At 34.7% G+C, this 19,075-nt stretch overlaps 1 protein-coding gene across 8 annotated transcripts in view; it reads right to left on the reverse strand.

Moving 5' to 3' along the window:
- PCDH7 (protocadherin 7) overlaps nucleotides 1–19,075 on the reverse strand; it is a 475,120-nt gene that overhangs the window by 223,517 nt on the left and 232,528 nt on the right. Inside the window, exon 3 of one of the 8 annotated variants that reach the window (XM_086407746.1) lies at nucleotides 12,379–12,764. The exons of the other annotated variants lie outside the window; for them this stretch is intronic. Within the exon in view, the coding sequence (XP_086263872.1) occupies nucleotides 12,604–12,764 (161 nt within the window). The 3' untranslated portion in view covers nucleotides 12,379–12,603. Of the gene's footprint in view, nucleotides 1–12,378; nucleotides 12,765–19,075 lie in introns of those variants that run through there. 8 annotated transcript variants of the gene reach the window in all.

Raw genomic sequence — 19,075 nt, forward strand, 5'->3', positions numbered from 1 at the left:
GTAGTACTTAAATTTGGATTTCAGGACTCCTCTAGCCTCTTAAAAACTGTTAATGACCCAAAAGTGCTTTTGTTTTTATGTGAGTTTTTTTTTTTATGTGACAGGTAAAGATTTGTATGGCAATACTCTAATTGTCATCATGAAAATTTATTGTTAGGATGTAGTGTGTAGTGATTAATTTATTTCATTAAATAAAAATAATGAACATTTTCAGTTAAAGAGGAAAAAAGACAAAAAAATTATGTCTTTATTGAGTTAAGAAATGTGACTACATCATTGCTGCTGCTGCTGCTGCTGCTAAGTCGCTTCAGTCGTGTCCGACTCTGTGCGACCCTATAGACCGCATCCCACCAGGCTTCCTGTCCCTGGGATTCTCCAGGCAAGAATACTGGAGTGGGTTGCCATTTCCTTCTCCAGTGCATGAAAGTGAAAAGTGAAAGTGAAGTCACTCAGTCGTGTCCGACTGTTAGCTACCCCATGGACTGCAGCCCACCAGGCTCGTCCGTCCATGGGATTTTCCAGGCAAGAGTACTGGAGTGGGGTGCCATACGTCATTGGTAGTCAGTACATTAAAAAATAAAATTGACATTTTAAAAATTAATTGTAAATGCATTTGAAAATAGCCATAATAAAGTCATTTCTTTTCAAAATAAAATATTTTTTTATGAAAAACGATTACCATACTTTATAAAACCAAAAATAAGCTAGAAGAGTGACATTATGATATGTTCTAATATAGATTGTGATAGGAAAAGAGCAAAGCTGGATAGGGTCAGTATGGGCTCCACAGAAGAGGTGATACTTGAAGTAAACTTTAAAGAAAGACTTGACTGGATGGATGGAAACATTGGTGCAAGAGGTTAAGACCATTCAAGTGAAAGAAGGGCATGGCTAAACAGAGCATGTTGTAATAGAAAGAATATGGATTTTTTTGTTTATTTGTTTGACAAAGTTTCCTCAGACTCCATCTCAGCTATTTTGGCTGTATGGCTTTGGGTAAATCACCTAAGGTCTGTGAGCCTCTCTTTGCTCTCTTGTGAATCTACAGATTAAGAAGGTCATGAGAATTGAGATGAAAAATGTAAAATATTTTCACGTGTGGCAGTTAAATGGAACTCAGTAATATAATGTGTTTTGTTGCATATTTAAGGACAGCGAATTGGTTATCATGCTGAGAGCATAAAATACTATGATATGTAGTAGGGAGAATGGAAGTTATAAACAAGAGTGAAAAGGACAGCAGAAAAGAAGAGCTGGTGTGGAGGTTAAAGGCGGGTATGAGTGACTTAAAAAAAGAAACACAGTAATATGAAATGAACTACCTTGGAAACTCCAATGAGAATCACTTCTCATACAGGCCTTAGCAAACCCATAGAAAATCTCGATTTCCACTTGGTGCTCTCCTATCCTTTCCCAGGATTACATACAAATGAACAAACTCAGGTTTTAGAAAAATGAATTACTCCAGTATCATCATAAATATAGAATGAATATGTAAAAAATAAAATGGATGATAAACTTAAGACAAATTTAACCAACCACTTTGCCGCTTACAGAGATTTAGTTGACCTGAATCTTCCATGTCTCTAAGAAATTAGATTTCAATTAATCTCAGCAATGAATGAATGGTGAATATATAAATAAAAGTATATTTTAAGCCATATGAATAATATATTAAGAATCTGAACTCACAAATGTGATGTTCTCAACTTGGAACTGAAAATTAGGAGACTCATAAAGTCTGCAAATTGATTTCAACTTATTTAGAAAACACTTTTATTAAGAGTGTGGTACATAGATAATGTTATGACTTTTCCCCATACCGGTTTATACCATCCAGATGCTATCTTTGATCTTCAAGACTTGATAGAATGTTAAAAAGTATTTCCCAACAAAAAAATATTTTCTGCCGATGCACCTTAGGTCTGACAATTATGGCACAAAATAAAAAAATATGCTTAGTAGAGAAGCACAGCTTTAAAAGGTAAAATAAAGTCTTCATCAAGGTCCAGGTTTAAAATTCTATAAAACACAATAAATATCCTGCCTCATTGTACAGGCACTGGCTGTAGCAATACACCAATGACAGGTAAGAACAATGTGAGTTTTAGATGAGAATGTCTGCAATAATCTATAAAGAATTTAGGACTAGACTATTCTTTTTTTTCACAAAGTATGTTTTACATCCACCCATCATTTTGTCTGATTTCTTCACTACCACAATTCAACCCAGCCTAACTTATCAGAAGAGAAAGCAAAGAAAATAAAGCATTAAACCAAGGTAATAATGGTAATTATGGTTGGACCTTGGACCCAGAGAATATTAATTTATTCTTTAATTAATTCAGCAAATATTTACTGAGCATCTAGTCTATGTCAGGCACTTCCTTAGTAGCTTGAGATAAAAAGAACATAAAAACATGATCTCAATACTCCGGAAGCACAAGCAGGTAGGATATTTTATAAATAAGTAAATACAACATTTTATTCCACTCAATACACATACAAATAATTCTAAAAATTGTTTTCAGGAGAATTTTGTTGTAAAAAACATATACTGTAAAAATGAGACCAAGCGCTTCACTTTATAACTTTTCACATTCTGACTTTGTAAATATGGGTAGTAAAGCTCTATGTCCAAAAAGATAGGTGTCTAACTCCATGTAGCACTCGTCACCCAGGACTTACAAATGACTGTACTAATGGCTGAAATTAAATATACATGATAAATTTTGACCTTCGTTTTCAGGTCTCATGTGCATGTATGTGAAGGCAGGATGTAAGCATAATCAACTTATGGTGGTAACTTTGGAATAAACTATCCCTGTAAAATATCCCTATTCAACCATTCTCCCCTATAGCACTATTTGCATACAGTTTCTTCATTGAAATTTCTCTTTTCTGTACATTTTTTTTCACTACCTCCCCTCTCTTGGTATCAACTACTATATTCTAACTTTGTCAAGTCAAACAACAGTTGTCAATTCTGTGTGAATTTAGCCATATAAATGTAGTTGCTGCTGCTGCTGCTGCTAAGTCGCTTCAGTCATGTGTTACCTACTCACAATTGAGAAACTTTTTTTTTCTTGATCAAGAATGCTTCAGTCTTGAATCAGTTTAGCAGAAGCTACGCTAAGTCATTTTGAGTTTACCTAAATGAAAATGAAAACAAAATGGATGATTTCCTTTGTAAAGTTGAAATAACTCCATTCTGCACAGTTATTTATAATTTTAAACCTCAAGGAATGATTATTCATAGATCTGTGGATTGCAAGGAAGGGAAAACAGTCTGTTCACCCTATCCTTCATTTGGAATACTTTTCCCACTCTGCAGTTAATGTATTTTAATTTATTTTTAAAAAACAAGTTGTTCTTTGACTATAAAACATCTCAGATGCTTAGTAAAACTTTTTTTGTGTATTATTTTCTTCTCAGCATACTTGTGTACAACCAGAGAGGTAGGCAGCATGTTCTAAGCTGGAATTCAGTGAATACATGAGAACACCTTTTTTCAATGCTGTCATTTAGATTACATGAACTTAAATGCCAACTTTGGGCAATGCTATTCCCTCGAAGCATATATATTGTTTCATTATGGATGTATTAATTCACAGTGTTTTATTTCAAGCCTATAAAATATGGTATCTCTTGAGAAATCTGACAGCTGATAAAACTGCATTAGAATGGTGCATGTGCACATGTTTTCACATTTCCACAAAGTTGCTGATTTCTTCTTATTTGAGTCAGCTGTCTGAATTAGTTGCACAGCATTAAATTTAATAAACAGCATATGGATCTGATAATGTATGAGGAGAACCTGTTCTTTCTCTTCCCTGCCACATATATGCTCTTTTATCTTTCAATTAAGTGATACATTTCCTGGCTAAGTTTATTTTAAGAGTGTTGTGTAAAAAGAAACCAAATCTTTGAAATCTTTGTCTTAGTATAACTGCTGTAGATGTACATATGCACAAAATATGTCACATGCTTTTCCATTTATAGAAATAAAATCTTTAAAATTTTTATATTGTGCACTTAAATTTCTCAAGTCTTTAAAATATTCAGTTAATTAATAGAAGTTCATTATAAGAAGAAAGTGAAATCACCATTTTTTAAGTTAAAATTTTACTGACAAAATACACTGAATTTCTCAATAGAGTTCCTTCAAAAACGGTTCAGAAAGTACGATGATAAAAGGTTCCTGAAAGTTCAAGACAAAAGAAATATCTACTTTTTAAAATATGGACCAAAACTACTAAGTTTAATTCCTGGGAGATGAAGAAAGAGTTTGAACATATTTTAATACCCTAAATGCAGATTCAGAGAACTGGTTATAATCCTGAGTCCCTCTTGCCTGCACACCAGAATTCTTCATTCTGAGGTAAACACTGGCCTCAAACTCTAGGCATGTGCTTATCAACCCTGACCTGATTTTCCTCTAACATGAACTCAATTAAACTTCCTACTCTTAAAGGACCTTTCCATTTCTTGTCAGTAAAAGAAACAGGTAAGGAAATACATCAAGAGTAGATAGGTACATGGAAAGTTATATTCTGTGTAAGAGCAATAAGATACTATGTATTCTAAATTTTCCTACATCAAATTTAGATTTGCAAAGCCAGGCTATGTATGATTACAAATGCTGAAGGCAAACCTTTATAGTGGTTCATTCTTTTGAGACTTCAAATTTTAACACCATCCCTTTTTTACAAGGCATTACTAGAATATTCCCCAATGTGTATATTAGATTCCTTTATAGAGACAGTCATGTTCCTACAAGCCATAAATTTAATAAATCACCAGATATATAACTTTCATTCTCACATTTACATTACCAAGTACTTTATGGAGCAATTTTCTTAGTCATAGCAGTGAGACTGTTCAGTGATATAAATAAATAAATAATATTCCAGCAAAACCCCTTAACTCTAAAGGAATGGAATCTCACAAGAATACAATTCACTATTAAAGAGAATTCAGCTATCAGTAGGGTCTATCTTGCATTGCCTCTATGAAAGTTTATTACGAGTAGTATCAGAAGGATTTTATTATAGCAAGCATTGCAGAAGCCAAGGACAGAGTTATGGCTGGGTTCCAGTGAAGAGAGAAAGAGCTTGAAAAGCCTAATATACCACAATACTGAAATTGTTATTATAAATAACTGGTACATTTACATCAGATTATCATATATTTTCAACAGAAACGGCAAATGCCAACCCTGTCAGTATCTGTCTCTGGGCGCGGAGCTTCCTGTTGAGACCTGTTGTGCACTAGCAGAGCCAGGCTTAAGTGCTCCCAAAGGATTTTTATGTTCATATTATTAAAAAAAAATTCCTTGCAAGGAAAATTAGACTTTAAGGTGTAAAGAATATTTTGAAATGATGAAATATCTGACTGGTCCAATGAAATTACTTTAAAGCGATATTTTAAAATTCTCCAACTCTAAAATACTCTAACTTTAAAATACTTTAATACAGTTCTTTTAACTTAATCAGCACAATTCCCTAAGCGTATATTATAAAAACGCAAGTACACATCTTATTCTTGGTGGGTAGAAGGGGGTAATGGGGCAGGAGGAAGCAGTAGAAGGCATTAGAAAATCATAGCCTTGAGTTAACTTTATAGTCTTTTGTGGGTTTTTACCTAAAGAGTTATATTGAATTCCAAATTCTCATATTTAAATAATGAGAGAAAATGTTCCAAATTGTAAAGGAACTTGCTCTACATGTTTTCTATTTGCAATTTAATAAACTTACTTCAATACAGGAGTATTGCTTATTTTTATAATAAAAGTCTTATATGGTAGGAGGCTGTCAAATTTGCAAATGATGAAACTATTGACTTTAATAGAACAGTTCCAAAATAGAGTCTGGAGGCATAGTTTATTATTCAAATTATTTCCAAGAAGTGCTTTAGGCTTCTTAGCCCAACCCATCACGGATGGTGTGTCATGCATGTGTGTGTGCACGCGTCTGTTTCCTTGGTGAGCAATGCTGAGTCTTCTTAAAATTTGCTCATAAATTTCAGAATGAGTTTCCAAAAATTAAAGTAACTAGGTCAAATTCTCCACATGTTGTACCACCAAATAAAATATCTGTCCTCAAAATTGTTTAGGAAGGCATATCAGGTACACAAGTAGATAGTTCATAAAGTCCAATCAATAGGGACACTAGCTAAATGAAGTGCAAAAAATATTATAATGGATCCTTTTGCTCTTTGGAATCAATGGCAGTAATCTTTGTTTAAAAAGAATGTGTGTCTGAGCAATAACATGTACCAATATTTAAGCTGCTAAAATGAAAAGAGCTCAGAAGCAGGCATCTCTCCATTTAGCTATATTACATTTTCTGTTCTTTTCTTCTCTATTTAGGCAGGAGAACTGCCTTAACCACTTCAGAAATGCCCTACCTTCATCCCAGGAAAGGAAATGAAGGCCTTAGCACTGATGCTAAAATATATATAATAGACACAAATGAGCAGCAGGGGCAGATGGGGACTTTCAGTTACTTTATGACTAGGTCAATTATTAGCAAACTCTACATGCCAGCTTCTCAGTGAAAACAGATGATTTTCACTTAATCCCAAAGGGAAATATGCATTATCTTTTCTGTTATTCCTAAATACATGAACTGATTCTATATATCAAATAAAAAAGCAATATCCTTTTTCAATATGAAAATCAAATTACAACAGCTTAAATGCCAGCACCAACTGAGTTATCAGTCTATGTTTGTAAGGCATGTCTTCTCCTGACTACTAAAAAAAATTAATAAACTATACTACTGGAGAATAAAGGACTTGAAAACTCTTTTGTACAGATGATATATATGTCCTTTTACTTATTTATGACAGTGGTTTTGAAATTATTTTTCAATTTATTTTAATTTGCTACTGTATCTAAGGAAGCTTCTTATTCTTAAGTACCTTTGAGCAAATTCAATCATATAGATCAGCTGATAGCCATAATCAAAATAAATATCCCTAGAGAGGCAGGGGTTTAAGTTGCAGTTAAAAATATGTGTGTCCCAGTCCTGAAATAGCTATTTTCTAATTCAATTATGCACTATAAAAATTATATTATTTAACAGAGTCTGCTGCTGCTGCTGCTGCTGCTGCTAAGTCACTTCAGTCATGTCTGACTCTGTGCGACCCCATAGATGGCAGCCCACAGGCTCCTCTGTCCCTGGGATTCTCCAGGCAAGAATACTGGAGTGGGTTGCATTCTTTCTCCAATGCATGAAAGTGAAAAGTGAAAGTGAAGTCGCTCAGTCATGTCCAACTCTTAGCGATCCCATGGACTGTAGCCTACCAGGCTCCTCCGTCCATGGGATTTTCCAAGCAACAGTACTGGAGTGGGTTGCCACTGCCTTCTCCATTAACACAGTCTAGTAGTTCTGAAAGTAGTGGTATAAGTATATAAATGTTTATCCTATATTTACCCTACAAAGAAGAATATTTGAAAGAAAATTTCTCTAAGAGTTTACAAATTTAGCTTCCTTTTTGCTTATTTTGAAAATTCCAACATTACTGAGACAACATTAAAGTATTAAATAAACTTTAAGTATCTTTTTAATGCTTGCTTTATTGAATGGTGTGCATAATTAAAAAGTTAATTGCTGTGTTCCCACAATCTTTGGGAGTCAAGGGACCGACTCCAGAAGCATGCTTTTAGTGCTGTACTTTCTTATACACACGCATTATTCTACTCAGTGAATTACCTTCCCTACCTAGGCAGAAGGATCCAATGAAGACAAGTGTGTGTGTGTGTGTGTGTGTGTGTAGAATGAACTACCAACAAAATATAGGCATAAAGAATATAACTGTCTAGTTTACTCAGTGAGTAAAGCACCTGGTATTAATTCTCACCCTATTTTGGGCAGACTGTATTTCTTTAAGTAACTCATTATATTGAATCTATTTATTATCTTAGTATTTTGAAGGGAAAAATGCATTAACATCTTAGTTTTTGTGATATGAACACGACTATTTCACTTATGATCCTAGGTATCAACATTTATGTCAAGCCACAATGTGCAGTAGTTCTTGAAGATGGCACATAATACTACTTTTATGCACTGTGTTTACATAATCACAAAAGTATAGTTTTTTATAATGCATATAAATACAAAGGGGAATCCCCTTAATGTCCTTGAAAAGTAGGTAGTGCATGAAATATTGTTTGCTTCAGATGAGATAAGATCAGTGATTTGGTCAAAACTGCATAATACAGTAATGCTTATATCATATATGTATAAAATGAAAACTAAATTTTTCCTTCTTAAATATGTTTTAAAATAGAAATGACTATAATGGGTACAAAAGGTTTTCCTGAGCTTTGAATGTAGTAATACAAGTATAGTCTTTAGGGCTTAATAGTAACAAAGCAAGAATAATAAATGATAACAGTTACTATATACTGAACACCTAGTATTATCAGGTATTAATTGTAATTTTACACCTCAGTTACATCATTTATAAAATGCATATATTTCCTTCCTCAGGATAATTCTATGAAGCAAATGAATATAGAGAACCCTCAGGTTATCACTAATATAGTGCAAAAGCATTCATTTATTATTTCAATTTTTCTCACCCTTATTATCATTTATTTTTAGATACTTAATAAAGATACGATTTCATCATTCTTTTTGATGGATAGATTGTCCTCTTTACGTTATATTTGCTCTTTTCTGGTGCTTCTCTCTTTGTGTGTGTAAGTGTGACAGGGAGTGAATTAATCTATAATTCATTTGTCTCTGACATTAGACATACTTTGTGATGACTTGGCCCCTTTAAAATCCCTTCAGCCCTTTATGTTTGAGTTGTATTGTAACTGAGGTGTTTCATACTGTGATCTGAACATTATCTCCAAAAACCCATAAAAGTTGATTTCTACATTTATAAATGTATTTGGTTTAATTAGAAGCTTAAAATAATATGTGAATGAGTGTTATGAATTACTACCTAATTGGCAGAGTCTATCTACATTCTGTGACTGGCAATCATTTTTACAAGGCTTTTCTCACTGCCATGAATTTTTGAGAATTGACTGCAATCTCAGTCTTTTAGGAACCACTTTGCTATGGGCACTGAATGATCTTTAATAATTATTTGATGACTTCTCTGTGAGTTACTGGTTTCTGTTATTTACTTCTCCTTAACAGTAAATCCAGGAAAATATATGCAGGTCTCTTAAAGACAGAAGCCATGTAGCCACAGAAAATAAATGTGCAACTATTAATATGCTTTCTTTGTCTATGACTTTTACAGAATTTTATTTGTTATAAACACTGGTATTTGTTCACAGTGGATAGAGAAACGTGTTCCTAGCCTTGAAATGAATAAGGAATTCAAAAGGGGCCAGGAAACCACTTGCCTTAATGGCAAAATACCGGTGAGGCCAGTGAACACTTTCGTAAGCAAGAAAACAATCATGTATTTAATAAATATAAACACTGTGGATCTGATTTAATTTGGGAAAAAAAAGAACTATAGGACTAGAAATAAATGTAAGGTATTTTTTAAAAAATCAACATAGTGCAGCAGTAATCTGATAGAATTTTATTAAATGCTAACTACCTAAACATATGTTTTATGTATATCTGCACAATAACTCTTTAAGATACGGCCATAATTATTATAATTGTTGTTTCCATTTTAAAAGGAAGTGAGATATTATGTAAATTTATCTCTATTCCCTTCTTGAAAATGTGATGGAGGTTGAACTAGGACCTATAGACTTCTGGCAACAATTCCTTGCAAATGTACCTATTGTACTGCATACCATAACACATCAGAATTAAGTTTAAAAAGGACATTTTAAAACTGAAAATTTATAGAACAGATGTTTCCAAAAAGCATATCCCAAAGAATACAGAAACTTGAAAGTCTGAAATGACTCAAATGGTGCCATTTAGTAGAGAAAATGAATTACCTGATCCTCAAAAATGTCACAGGTAAGGCATTAGAAGGGAGAATGTGTGCATGGGATGATGTGGTTGGGAGAGGCAAAGGAGTAAGGTTATTAGAAGGATAAAATAAAGAAAGTATTAAAATCTCAGGGTCAGTCTGTGGAACAGTCCTCTAATCCTCCTTCAGAAATGAAATGACTGTCAGAGGAGCTCAGAACTTTTCATTAGAGAAAAGAAGAGTAATGTATTTTCCCTGCTATTTTCAAAAACTTAAAACATAAAGACCAGAGGCTAAGTAATCAAGTCAGAAGTCTTGTACTTTGTGCCCTGAAATAAAATGTGGTTTCTTGAGAAAAACTCACATGGGAACCTCTAAACCCACAGACAATTGATAGAACTAATTTAATAGCTATTTGATTCTGGGGACATAGATAATACTCAGACATGGACCATGAAGGAAAAACATATGAGTTTGATTTCACAAAAGAGGATAGAAACAGACTGGGGCTGAGATAGGCAAGAATTAGATTTTAGATCTTCATTATTCTAGGAAAAAGAGATGAACCAATGTTGTCCAGGAAACTAGAAGTGCCTCTTAAAATTGAATTCTTAAAGGCTGAGTACAACTGATCACACTGAATAAAGGGTAGTAAGCTTAAGAGGAAAAGAAAAAAAAAAAAAAACTCTGATAACACATGGTTCTATGTGAACATGTTGCTTTCTAATCACTTGCTCAAAGATATTGTATGATTAACATTGCCTGGACTAAAGTGCAGGGAAAGAATAAGGATTGAGTCCTAAATTCAATTTTCTCAAATACTCATATAATTGAAAATTGAGTTTATTTTAGGCGAGAATTATCTGAGAAATTGTGACTATATAAGTAATGATTTCAAAAATTACATATCAGTCTGTGAGATGTTTCTGACACAGATTGTTGAGAGGTATTACTTAAAGAGAACATCAGGTAACTCTGCCCAGTATCCATCAATAAAATTGATGGATAGTTAATGGAATGCTTAGATAATGCAAAGATATCTTACAGAATGGACCAGCAGCAAGGAGGGAAGCAAAATCTGGCCATTTAATCATGCCTATAGTGAGTTCCAGAAAAACATCTATTTCTGTTTTATTGACTATGCCAAAGCCTTGACTGTGTGGATCACAATACACTGTGGAAAATTCTGAAAGAGATGGGAATACCAGACCACCTGACCTGCCTCTTAAGAAATTTGTATGCAGGTCAGGAAGCAACAGTTAGAACTGGACATGGAACAACAGACTGGTTCCAAATAGGAAAAGGAGTACGTCAGGGCGTATATTGTCACCCTGCTTATTTAACTTCTATGTAGAGTACATCATGAGAAACGCTGGGCTGGAAGAAGCACAAGCTGGAATCAAGATTGCTGGGAGAAATATCAATAACCTCAGATATGCAGATGACACCACCCTTATGGCAGAAAGTGAAGAGGAACTCAAAAGCCTCTTGATGAAAGTGAAAGTGAAGAGTGAAAAAGTTAGCTTAAAGCTCAACATTCAGAAAACGAAGATCATGGCATCCGGTCCCATCACTTCATGGGAAATAGATGGGGAAACAGTGGAAACAGTGTCAGACTTTATTGTTTTGGGCTCCAAAATCACTGCAGATGGTGACTGCAGCTATGAAATTAAAAGACGCTTACTCCTTGGAAGAAAAGTTATGACCAACCTAGATAGCATATTGAAAAGCAGAGACATTACTTTGCCAACAAAGTTCCGTCTAGTCAAGGCTATGGTTTTTCCAGTTGTCATGTATGGATGTGAGAGTTGGACTGTGAAGAAAGCTGAGTGCCAAAGAATTGATGCTTTTGAACTGTGGTGTTGGAGAAGACTCTTGAGAGTCCCTTGGACTGCAAGGAGATCCAACCAGTCCATTTTGAAGGAGATCAGCTCTGGGATTTCTTTGGAAGGAATGATGCTAAAGCTGAAACTCCAGTACTTTGGCCACCTCATGTGAAGAATTGACTCATTGGAAAAGACTCTGATGCTTTTCCAATGGGGAGGGATTGGGGGCAGGAGGAGAAGGGGTATACAGAGGATGAGATGGCTGGATGGCATCACCAACTCGATGGACGGGAGTATGAGTGAACTCCGGAAGTTGGTGATGGACAGGGAGGCCTGGCATGCTGCGATTCATGAGGTCACAAAGAGTCGGACACGACTGAGCGACTGAACTGAACTGAACTGATAGATGATATTGAGAAAATCATTTGCATATTTTAAATAGAATTTTTCCCTAAGAAATAATCCTAAAGAGAAGAGAAAACAAACAAACAAAAAAAACAACAACAGAAACAACTACAAGTTAGAGACATGGAATTACAATTAGTACCTTGTATTCTAAAAGAGCCCCTGAATCTAGGGCACCAAAGCAATTTTTTTTCTTAGGAGAAGATCTCAGTCAACTGCAGACATGTTACAACACACCTTATCTGCCTCATTGGGTCTGGATGAAAAAGTTCCTCTTCTGATTTCATCCTCAGCAGGCAATCTTTTAAGAGGTACACTGATTTTCCTTCAGAGAAGGCAATGGCACCCCACTCCAGTACTCTTGCCTGGAAAATCCCATGGACAGAGGAGTCTGGTGGGCTGCAGTCCATGGGGTCGCTAGGAGTTGCACACGACTGAACGACTTCACTTTGACTTTTCAGTTTCATGCACTGGATAAGGAAATGGCAACCCACTCCAGTGTTCTTGCCTGGAGAATCCTAGGGACTGGGGAGCCTGGTAGGCTGCCGTCTATGGGGTCGCACAGAGTTGGACAGGACTGAAGTGACTTAGCAGCAGCAGCAGCAGTGATTTTCCTTGGGTCACCTTAGAAATAAAGAATATTGTCTTTGAGACAAAGTGGGGCCTTTCCAATTTCTTCAATGGGATATTTTCCTGTTCAAAATTTAATGAACTAATACACCAGTTTGACATTAAAATCTTGTAATAATGTTTAGAATTTGCTTTGGCTCTGTTCAATTCTGCACACTGATAAAACTGAAACTTGGATCTAGAAAAAATCTTCCAGGTGCCACGTAGAGACCTCTCAGTCACCAGACAGGTAGTCTTCTCTTGACACACACTACACTTTCATACCTTCTATTCAATGCTCCAGGACAATGGGAAGCACATATCCCAGGCCTCTAAATACACACGTCTAGAGGTTTTTGATGAGCAAAATAAATGTATGCATGATTAAATAGATGCTGACTTTTTATTGGGAAATTATTATGCAGCAGTTACTTAGATAATCTTGGGATGGAAGACTAGTTTTATTAATGTAGTCCCTATGTATAATTCCTACTAAGCAATGATGAACACAAAGAAGGGAGAATACATTTATGTGACATTGATAGTTGTCCTTTCTTAGACAAAAAACAACATCAAAAGTGACATCTGCCTAGCAAATCATTGTTAGTAAGTCTTCACACGTAATACACTGGGAGGCAGTTCTTCCCTTGCATGGTGTACTAGCTGTGGTAAGCATCTTTGACATGGGATTTCTGTGACTGGAACTGAACAGTCATTTACTGTACAATTTGAATTTATTTCTTGTGCAAATTCTATTTCATTATTGTCTGTTTCGAAGCTTATCTATTTGTGTAAGGCCACTAACAATTGATAGCACTATTATAGTGTCAGGAATTCTATAATCACAAAATAAAAATGTTTGACGATGACTAAAAATGTTTGATATCAATTATTGGATCTCACCAAAAATGCAGTTAGATATTATTTTAATTTCAAGTCAGTGAGATGGACAAATGGTGACCTAGTATAAAATAAAGCATAGAAGTTATATGTGAGGCCAAAATTCACTTAAAAGAGTAATTATTATATCTCAAGGAAAGATAACAAAAGCTATTATTACAGAAATTTCAGACACTGTTGTACTTTTGGAAAATTTTGTAGAAACAGCAACAAAAATTATGAACACAGCATAAATTATAAGTTGGTTAGAAATTTATTAAGATTGATATAGAGGGATGCAACCATGCCCCTGTCTCTGACAAAGACTTTATAATGGACTTGCTGACCTGGGGGAAATAATTGTTGAATATGCTCTTACATGGCATCTCCTGGTCTTTGGCTTTCTCAGTTGTCTCACTTCTGTTGAATCTCTATCAGCAACACTGGGCTCCAAGTCCATATAACAAAATTCAACAAAGTTTTTAAACATCTATGTGTAGGATTCTAGATGCACAACCCTAATTCTAAATTTCTCCTTAGCTTGCCGTGCTTTGTTTGGTTTTACTTTTTTTATTTTAAAATATCCTCAGTCACCTTTACTGAAACTTATTTCTCTATTATTCTCTTATATTTCAGTATTTTTTCAGATTCTGTGTTGGGTATGATCTCTTTTATCTGGTGTCAATTACTTGATGGTCACATCTATTCCCCACGTTTCATAATCATCAGAGTGCCAATAACTCTTAAAGCTGTATTTCTGCTATTGATTTCTACTCCCAAGTTTCTGGTGTACATTTTCAATAGGCTGCTAGATGTCATTTGAATTTTTCAAAGGTACCTTAAACCCAACATGTCTTAATCAAGCTTGTCCTCCTGGAAAGGTGCTATTCCTTCCACTTTTCCCACTTTTCCCAACTTGGAAATAGCACCCCTGTTTTCCCTATAACCTTACTCACTCACATTTCCATTTATCAAATTCCTACTCACCCATCCTTTAAAGCTTGGCTAAAGTTTTTCATATCCCCAATTCATATCCTCCTCTAATTCTGGTAACATTTAGTCCTTTCACCTAGAGCTTCTCATGACTTTACTTTTAAAAATCTAATTCTGCACATACCTTTATCCATCACAATATTTGACACGTAGAAGGCAAAGAGAATGTCGCATTCACCTTAGGATCCTTCATGGGAATTTGAGTAGAGTAAATGTTCAAGAAATAATTATTGAACTTAAATTCTCATAATACTCTAAATTCACTGTTCATTGTATAAAATTTCAGCTATGGCTGTGATGACCTTTTACTGCAAAAGCTGGGTTGGTGAAATGCAACTTCATACTGAATAGAAACAATGTGCATAATTCAGTATAGAGCACTATGGCTCTCAGGAAGCACACCAGTCAGATTATAGGTGGGTCCTCCAAAGACCTCATCAATGGAAATGCTGAGCATTTCAGAGCAGAAATAAAGTCATAGAAGATGTATTTCTCAAAGAAAATGAATGAGTAGATGATTTTCAAACATAGGATACTGTTCTATTTTTTATTACCAAACATATTTTTGCACTCCTTGGAGATTTGTTTTAAATTACTATATCAAATCTTAGTTTCTGTTGTGATTATCACATTTTAGCAGCTATCTTTTTTAAAGGATTTTAATTTAAATGTGCATGTATTTCATTTTTTTTCACTTTGTAATGAATTTATTCTTTCTGGATCAGTGATCAGAAGGCATACAAAATAATGAGACTGATGTCAAAAAATATATATCTGCATAAATTAAGTAAAACTTAATCAGAAACAAGATTTTAAAACAAGGCAGCCTATTATCTATATTTCAGATAGAAAGTGAATGTGACATAAAGACAAATATCCAAAAACTTAACTGGAACCTTGAGACATCAATTACACAAAAAATAACAACCACAACTCAAGGAATGAATTGGGTTTTCAAAAAAATAAGCCTAATCAGTCTACTCTAATCTAATCATCTGATTTGAGTAATACAAATTGTTTTCTGAAAAAAAAATCACAAGAACTTCAAAAGATTATTTACAGGATCTTATTAAGCTTGAAAAGCCTTATTTAAAGTACACATATTTTTAGCAACTGTCCACATTTATGAGCAGGGAAAGAAAAGAGACATAAAAGTAATTTGTTCTGTAGATGAGATCTAGATTTACCATATGCTGATAATTTCTATCAATGATAAATTCTGGAGTTTTGGAACTAATTATGAAGAATTTAATTTCTTGTAGTTTGACATGAAGCTTCCAGGCCAATAAAGTATTTATTTTTAAATTATGTAGAAGACAGGTAGGTAAAAAGAGAAGATAGAATGCAAATAACTTTTGGCCTTCTTCCAGTCCAAGATATTATTTATAAAATGTAAAAATTTCAATAAGTGCATTTATAATTGTTTCATCTGAATACTTTTCTACTCCATTCTCTGTACATCATACCATTCTGAGCTTCTCTGAGCTTTCTCCTTTTCACATCATAGTGAAGCTACTGAAATCAGGGTTGTATATCCCCAACCTGAAGATGCCTGCCACAAAAAGCAGAGATTCTTTCTCATTCTCTTCTACTTCCTCAGAAAGTCTTGGCCATGTTTTACTTTTTATACATGCTTGTTGGGTCAAAATGAGTAACCACAGCTTTGTCATTATGTAATTAACCCTTATTAAACGAGAGACAAGGAGGATATTACTCTGTTTTGCTTTACTTAAGAAGAGAATGCTTTTCTTAAAAAACAAAACAAAACAAAAAAACCTGCAATAGAAGTAACAATAGTGACTTCCTTAACCTAAAAGAGGAATGAGATGAAACAAAGTCTCTATAAGTGGACTGACCTCAGAGATTGAGAGCTAGCTACACTTTAAGAGTCAGGTTCCAGAGTACCTTTAATCACCCAGAGGAAGCTTAAAGTGTCATCACATTTCAGCAACATCAAGTATTTTATACATAACTCAAGGGGAAAAAATCATAGGAAAAACAGAAATATATACAATGTATAAGCAAAGACGAATACAATATGGGGTTATAGCTTAACTTAATAAGGACCTAAACACAGAATTCATTATCTAACAAGCGTGCTGAAATTCAGATAAGCAAATGCTTTGAGAGTCTGGAGGCAACAAGCCCACTAACTGACCTCCAAAGTCACTTTGAGATTTGATGAGAGCTCATTCCCTCCTCAAATGTCATAAAGGTTCAGCAGAGTGATCCAGTTTTAAAAGACAAAATTAGAATAAAAAGGGTAATATAGTCACACATTTTATCAGTGTTAATTATTAATACTGAGATTAAAAAGAAAGGGCTGAAGTTCGGTAAGCATACTAATTGGATACTTTTCAGTTCGTTTTCTCTGTCGATTTGAATATTTTGAAGCAGTTAAAAAGGAAGTATATACCTGCAGAATAATGCATTCAACTGGAAAACTGGTTGTTTTACATTTCAAAATGTAAAAACACTTAAAAAAGAGATTAGAGAATACAGGGAGATAATGACTTCTCACTTTGATTGACAGAGAGCACAAAAAATTGGATTCATTTGATACCAAAGGATAGATTTTACTTTCCCCTCTTTTAAGATCCTTGAGATGTTTAAATGTTACTGCTCCTTGGTATCCCACAAAAATTAGAAATTAACTGGGAAGTATTAAAGGTGAGAATATCATTCTTACCAGTCATTTCAGAATGCTATATTTGTGAGACTAAGTATTTTTGATGCTTTCATGATTAAGCCTTTGTATCATGTCAAATCTACCTAAAGTTAATAATAATCATAATTATTTTATTATTACTATTTAAATAATAGTACTAAATAGTCCTATCACTAATATAGTAAAATTATTGGTACTCATTATTTATTTATACTTTATTCAGTGCTACTATCTCATTTAGTGTCCTCCACTACTCTATGATTTATTATTGGAGAAAGTGGGACTATGAGATGTCAGAAAATTACACTGTTAGTAAAAGGGGAAATCAGAATTTAACCAATGTTAATTAGACTAATACTTTGGCCATCTGAGGTGAAGATCTGACTCACTGGAAAAGACCTTGATGCTAGGAAAGACTGAGGTCAGGAGGAAAAGGAGGTGACAGAGGATGAGATGGTTAGATGGCATCATCAACTCAATGAACATGAGTGTGAGCAAACCCCCAGAGACAGTGAAGGACAGGGATGTCTGGCAGGCTGCAGTCCACGGGGCTGCAAAGAGTCAGGCACAACTGAATGATTGAACAACAACAAATAGATCAATGTCATTTAATTAACACTGTTAATGTTAATTGTCCCTAGATTTCAAGACTGTTTTTTAAGCCAGTACATTCTACTACATTACATATGTAATATAGGACATTGTCTATAGGACAATGTCTTCTTTAGATTCTTTTAGATTATGTTGCTCATTACTGGAAAGCTAGAAAGCTGCTGCAGCATACATCTTGATTGGCTGAGACTGCATAGAGATAATCTCTATTATCACTTTCCCTCTGATGCTGGGAGGGATTGGGGACAGGAGGAGAAGGGGACGACAGAGGCTGGATGGCATCACTGACTCGATGGACGTCAGTCTGGGTGAACTCCGGGAGTTGGTGATGGACAGGAGGCTTGGCGTGCTGCGATTCATGGGGTTGCAAACAGTCGGACACGACTGAGCGACTGAATTGAACTGAACTGAATCACTATGAAAAAGGAGGAGTAAATAGAACCCTCCAGAAGTGAAAGGTGTGTGGACTTGGGGATACTTGGGAGGTACAGAATTTTACTGATGGCTAGGAATGTAAAAAATACAGTCAGACACTGGTAACTAGACAGAGTGAAATGCTAAACCAAGAAAATGAATCCTTTTCAAGGTATATTAGTCTTTTCCCCCACCCTCCCCACACACACAAAAGTTGCAGGGCATTTGTTTTGTGGTATTATGAATATGTTATTAACAAGAATGTGTACTTCTTTGGGAGACTGGAAGAGACAACGTCAATTCAATCTAAATGAAAACAGCAAAAATCAACAATTTCTAGAGGACAGTATCTTACAGATGAGTGCTGAAAATTGGGTAGGTACATGTATACCTGTGGCGGATTCATTTTGATATTTGGCAAAACTAATACAATTATGTAAAGTTTAAAAATAAAATAAAATTGAAAAAAAAAAAAGAAAAGTAGAAAGTAAAGGGTCCTTTATCTTACACAAGGGTATGAGTTTAGTGTCTATTCTCGTTGCCCTTGGTCATAAAAAAAACGGTGCTTCATTCCCAAATGACATTTCAAATATACTGTTATTTAGTTCTGAAATCAATGTGAAAAGTCCATGGCAGATACAGAAAGGGTTCACAGTCAAATGCACCATGCTTCAACCCTCAAGAACAATGTGCTCTAAACACTAAAGCATGTGGAGTGAGGAGAATGAATAAAACAATTATGCCTAGCTTATACATAGAT

Source organism: Bos grunniens, chromosome 6 (assembly GCF_055505025.1).
Source record: "Bos grunniens cultivar Pamir isolate PY7600 chromosome 6, Bosgru_T2T1.0, whole genome shotgun sequence".
Classification (NCBI taxonomy): domain Eukaryota; kingdom Metazoa; phylum Chordata; class Mammalia; order Artiodactyla; family Bovidae; genus Bos; species Bos grunniens.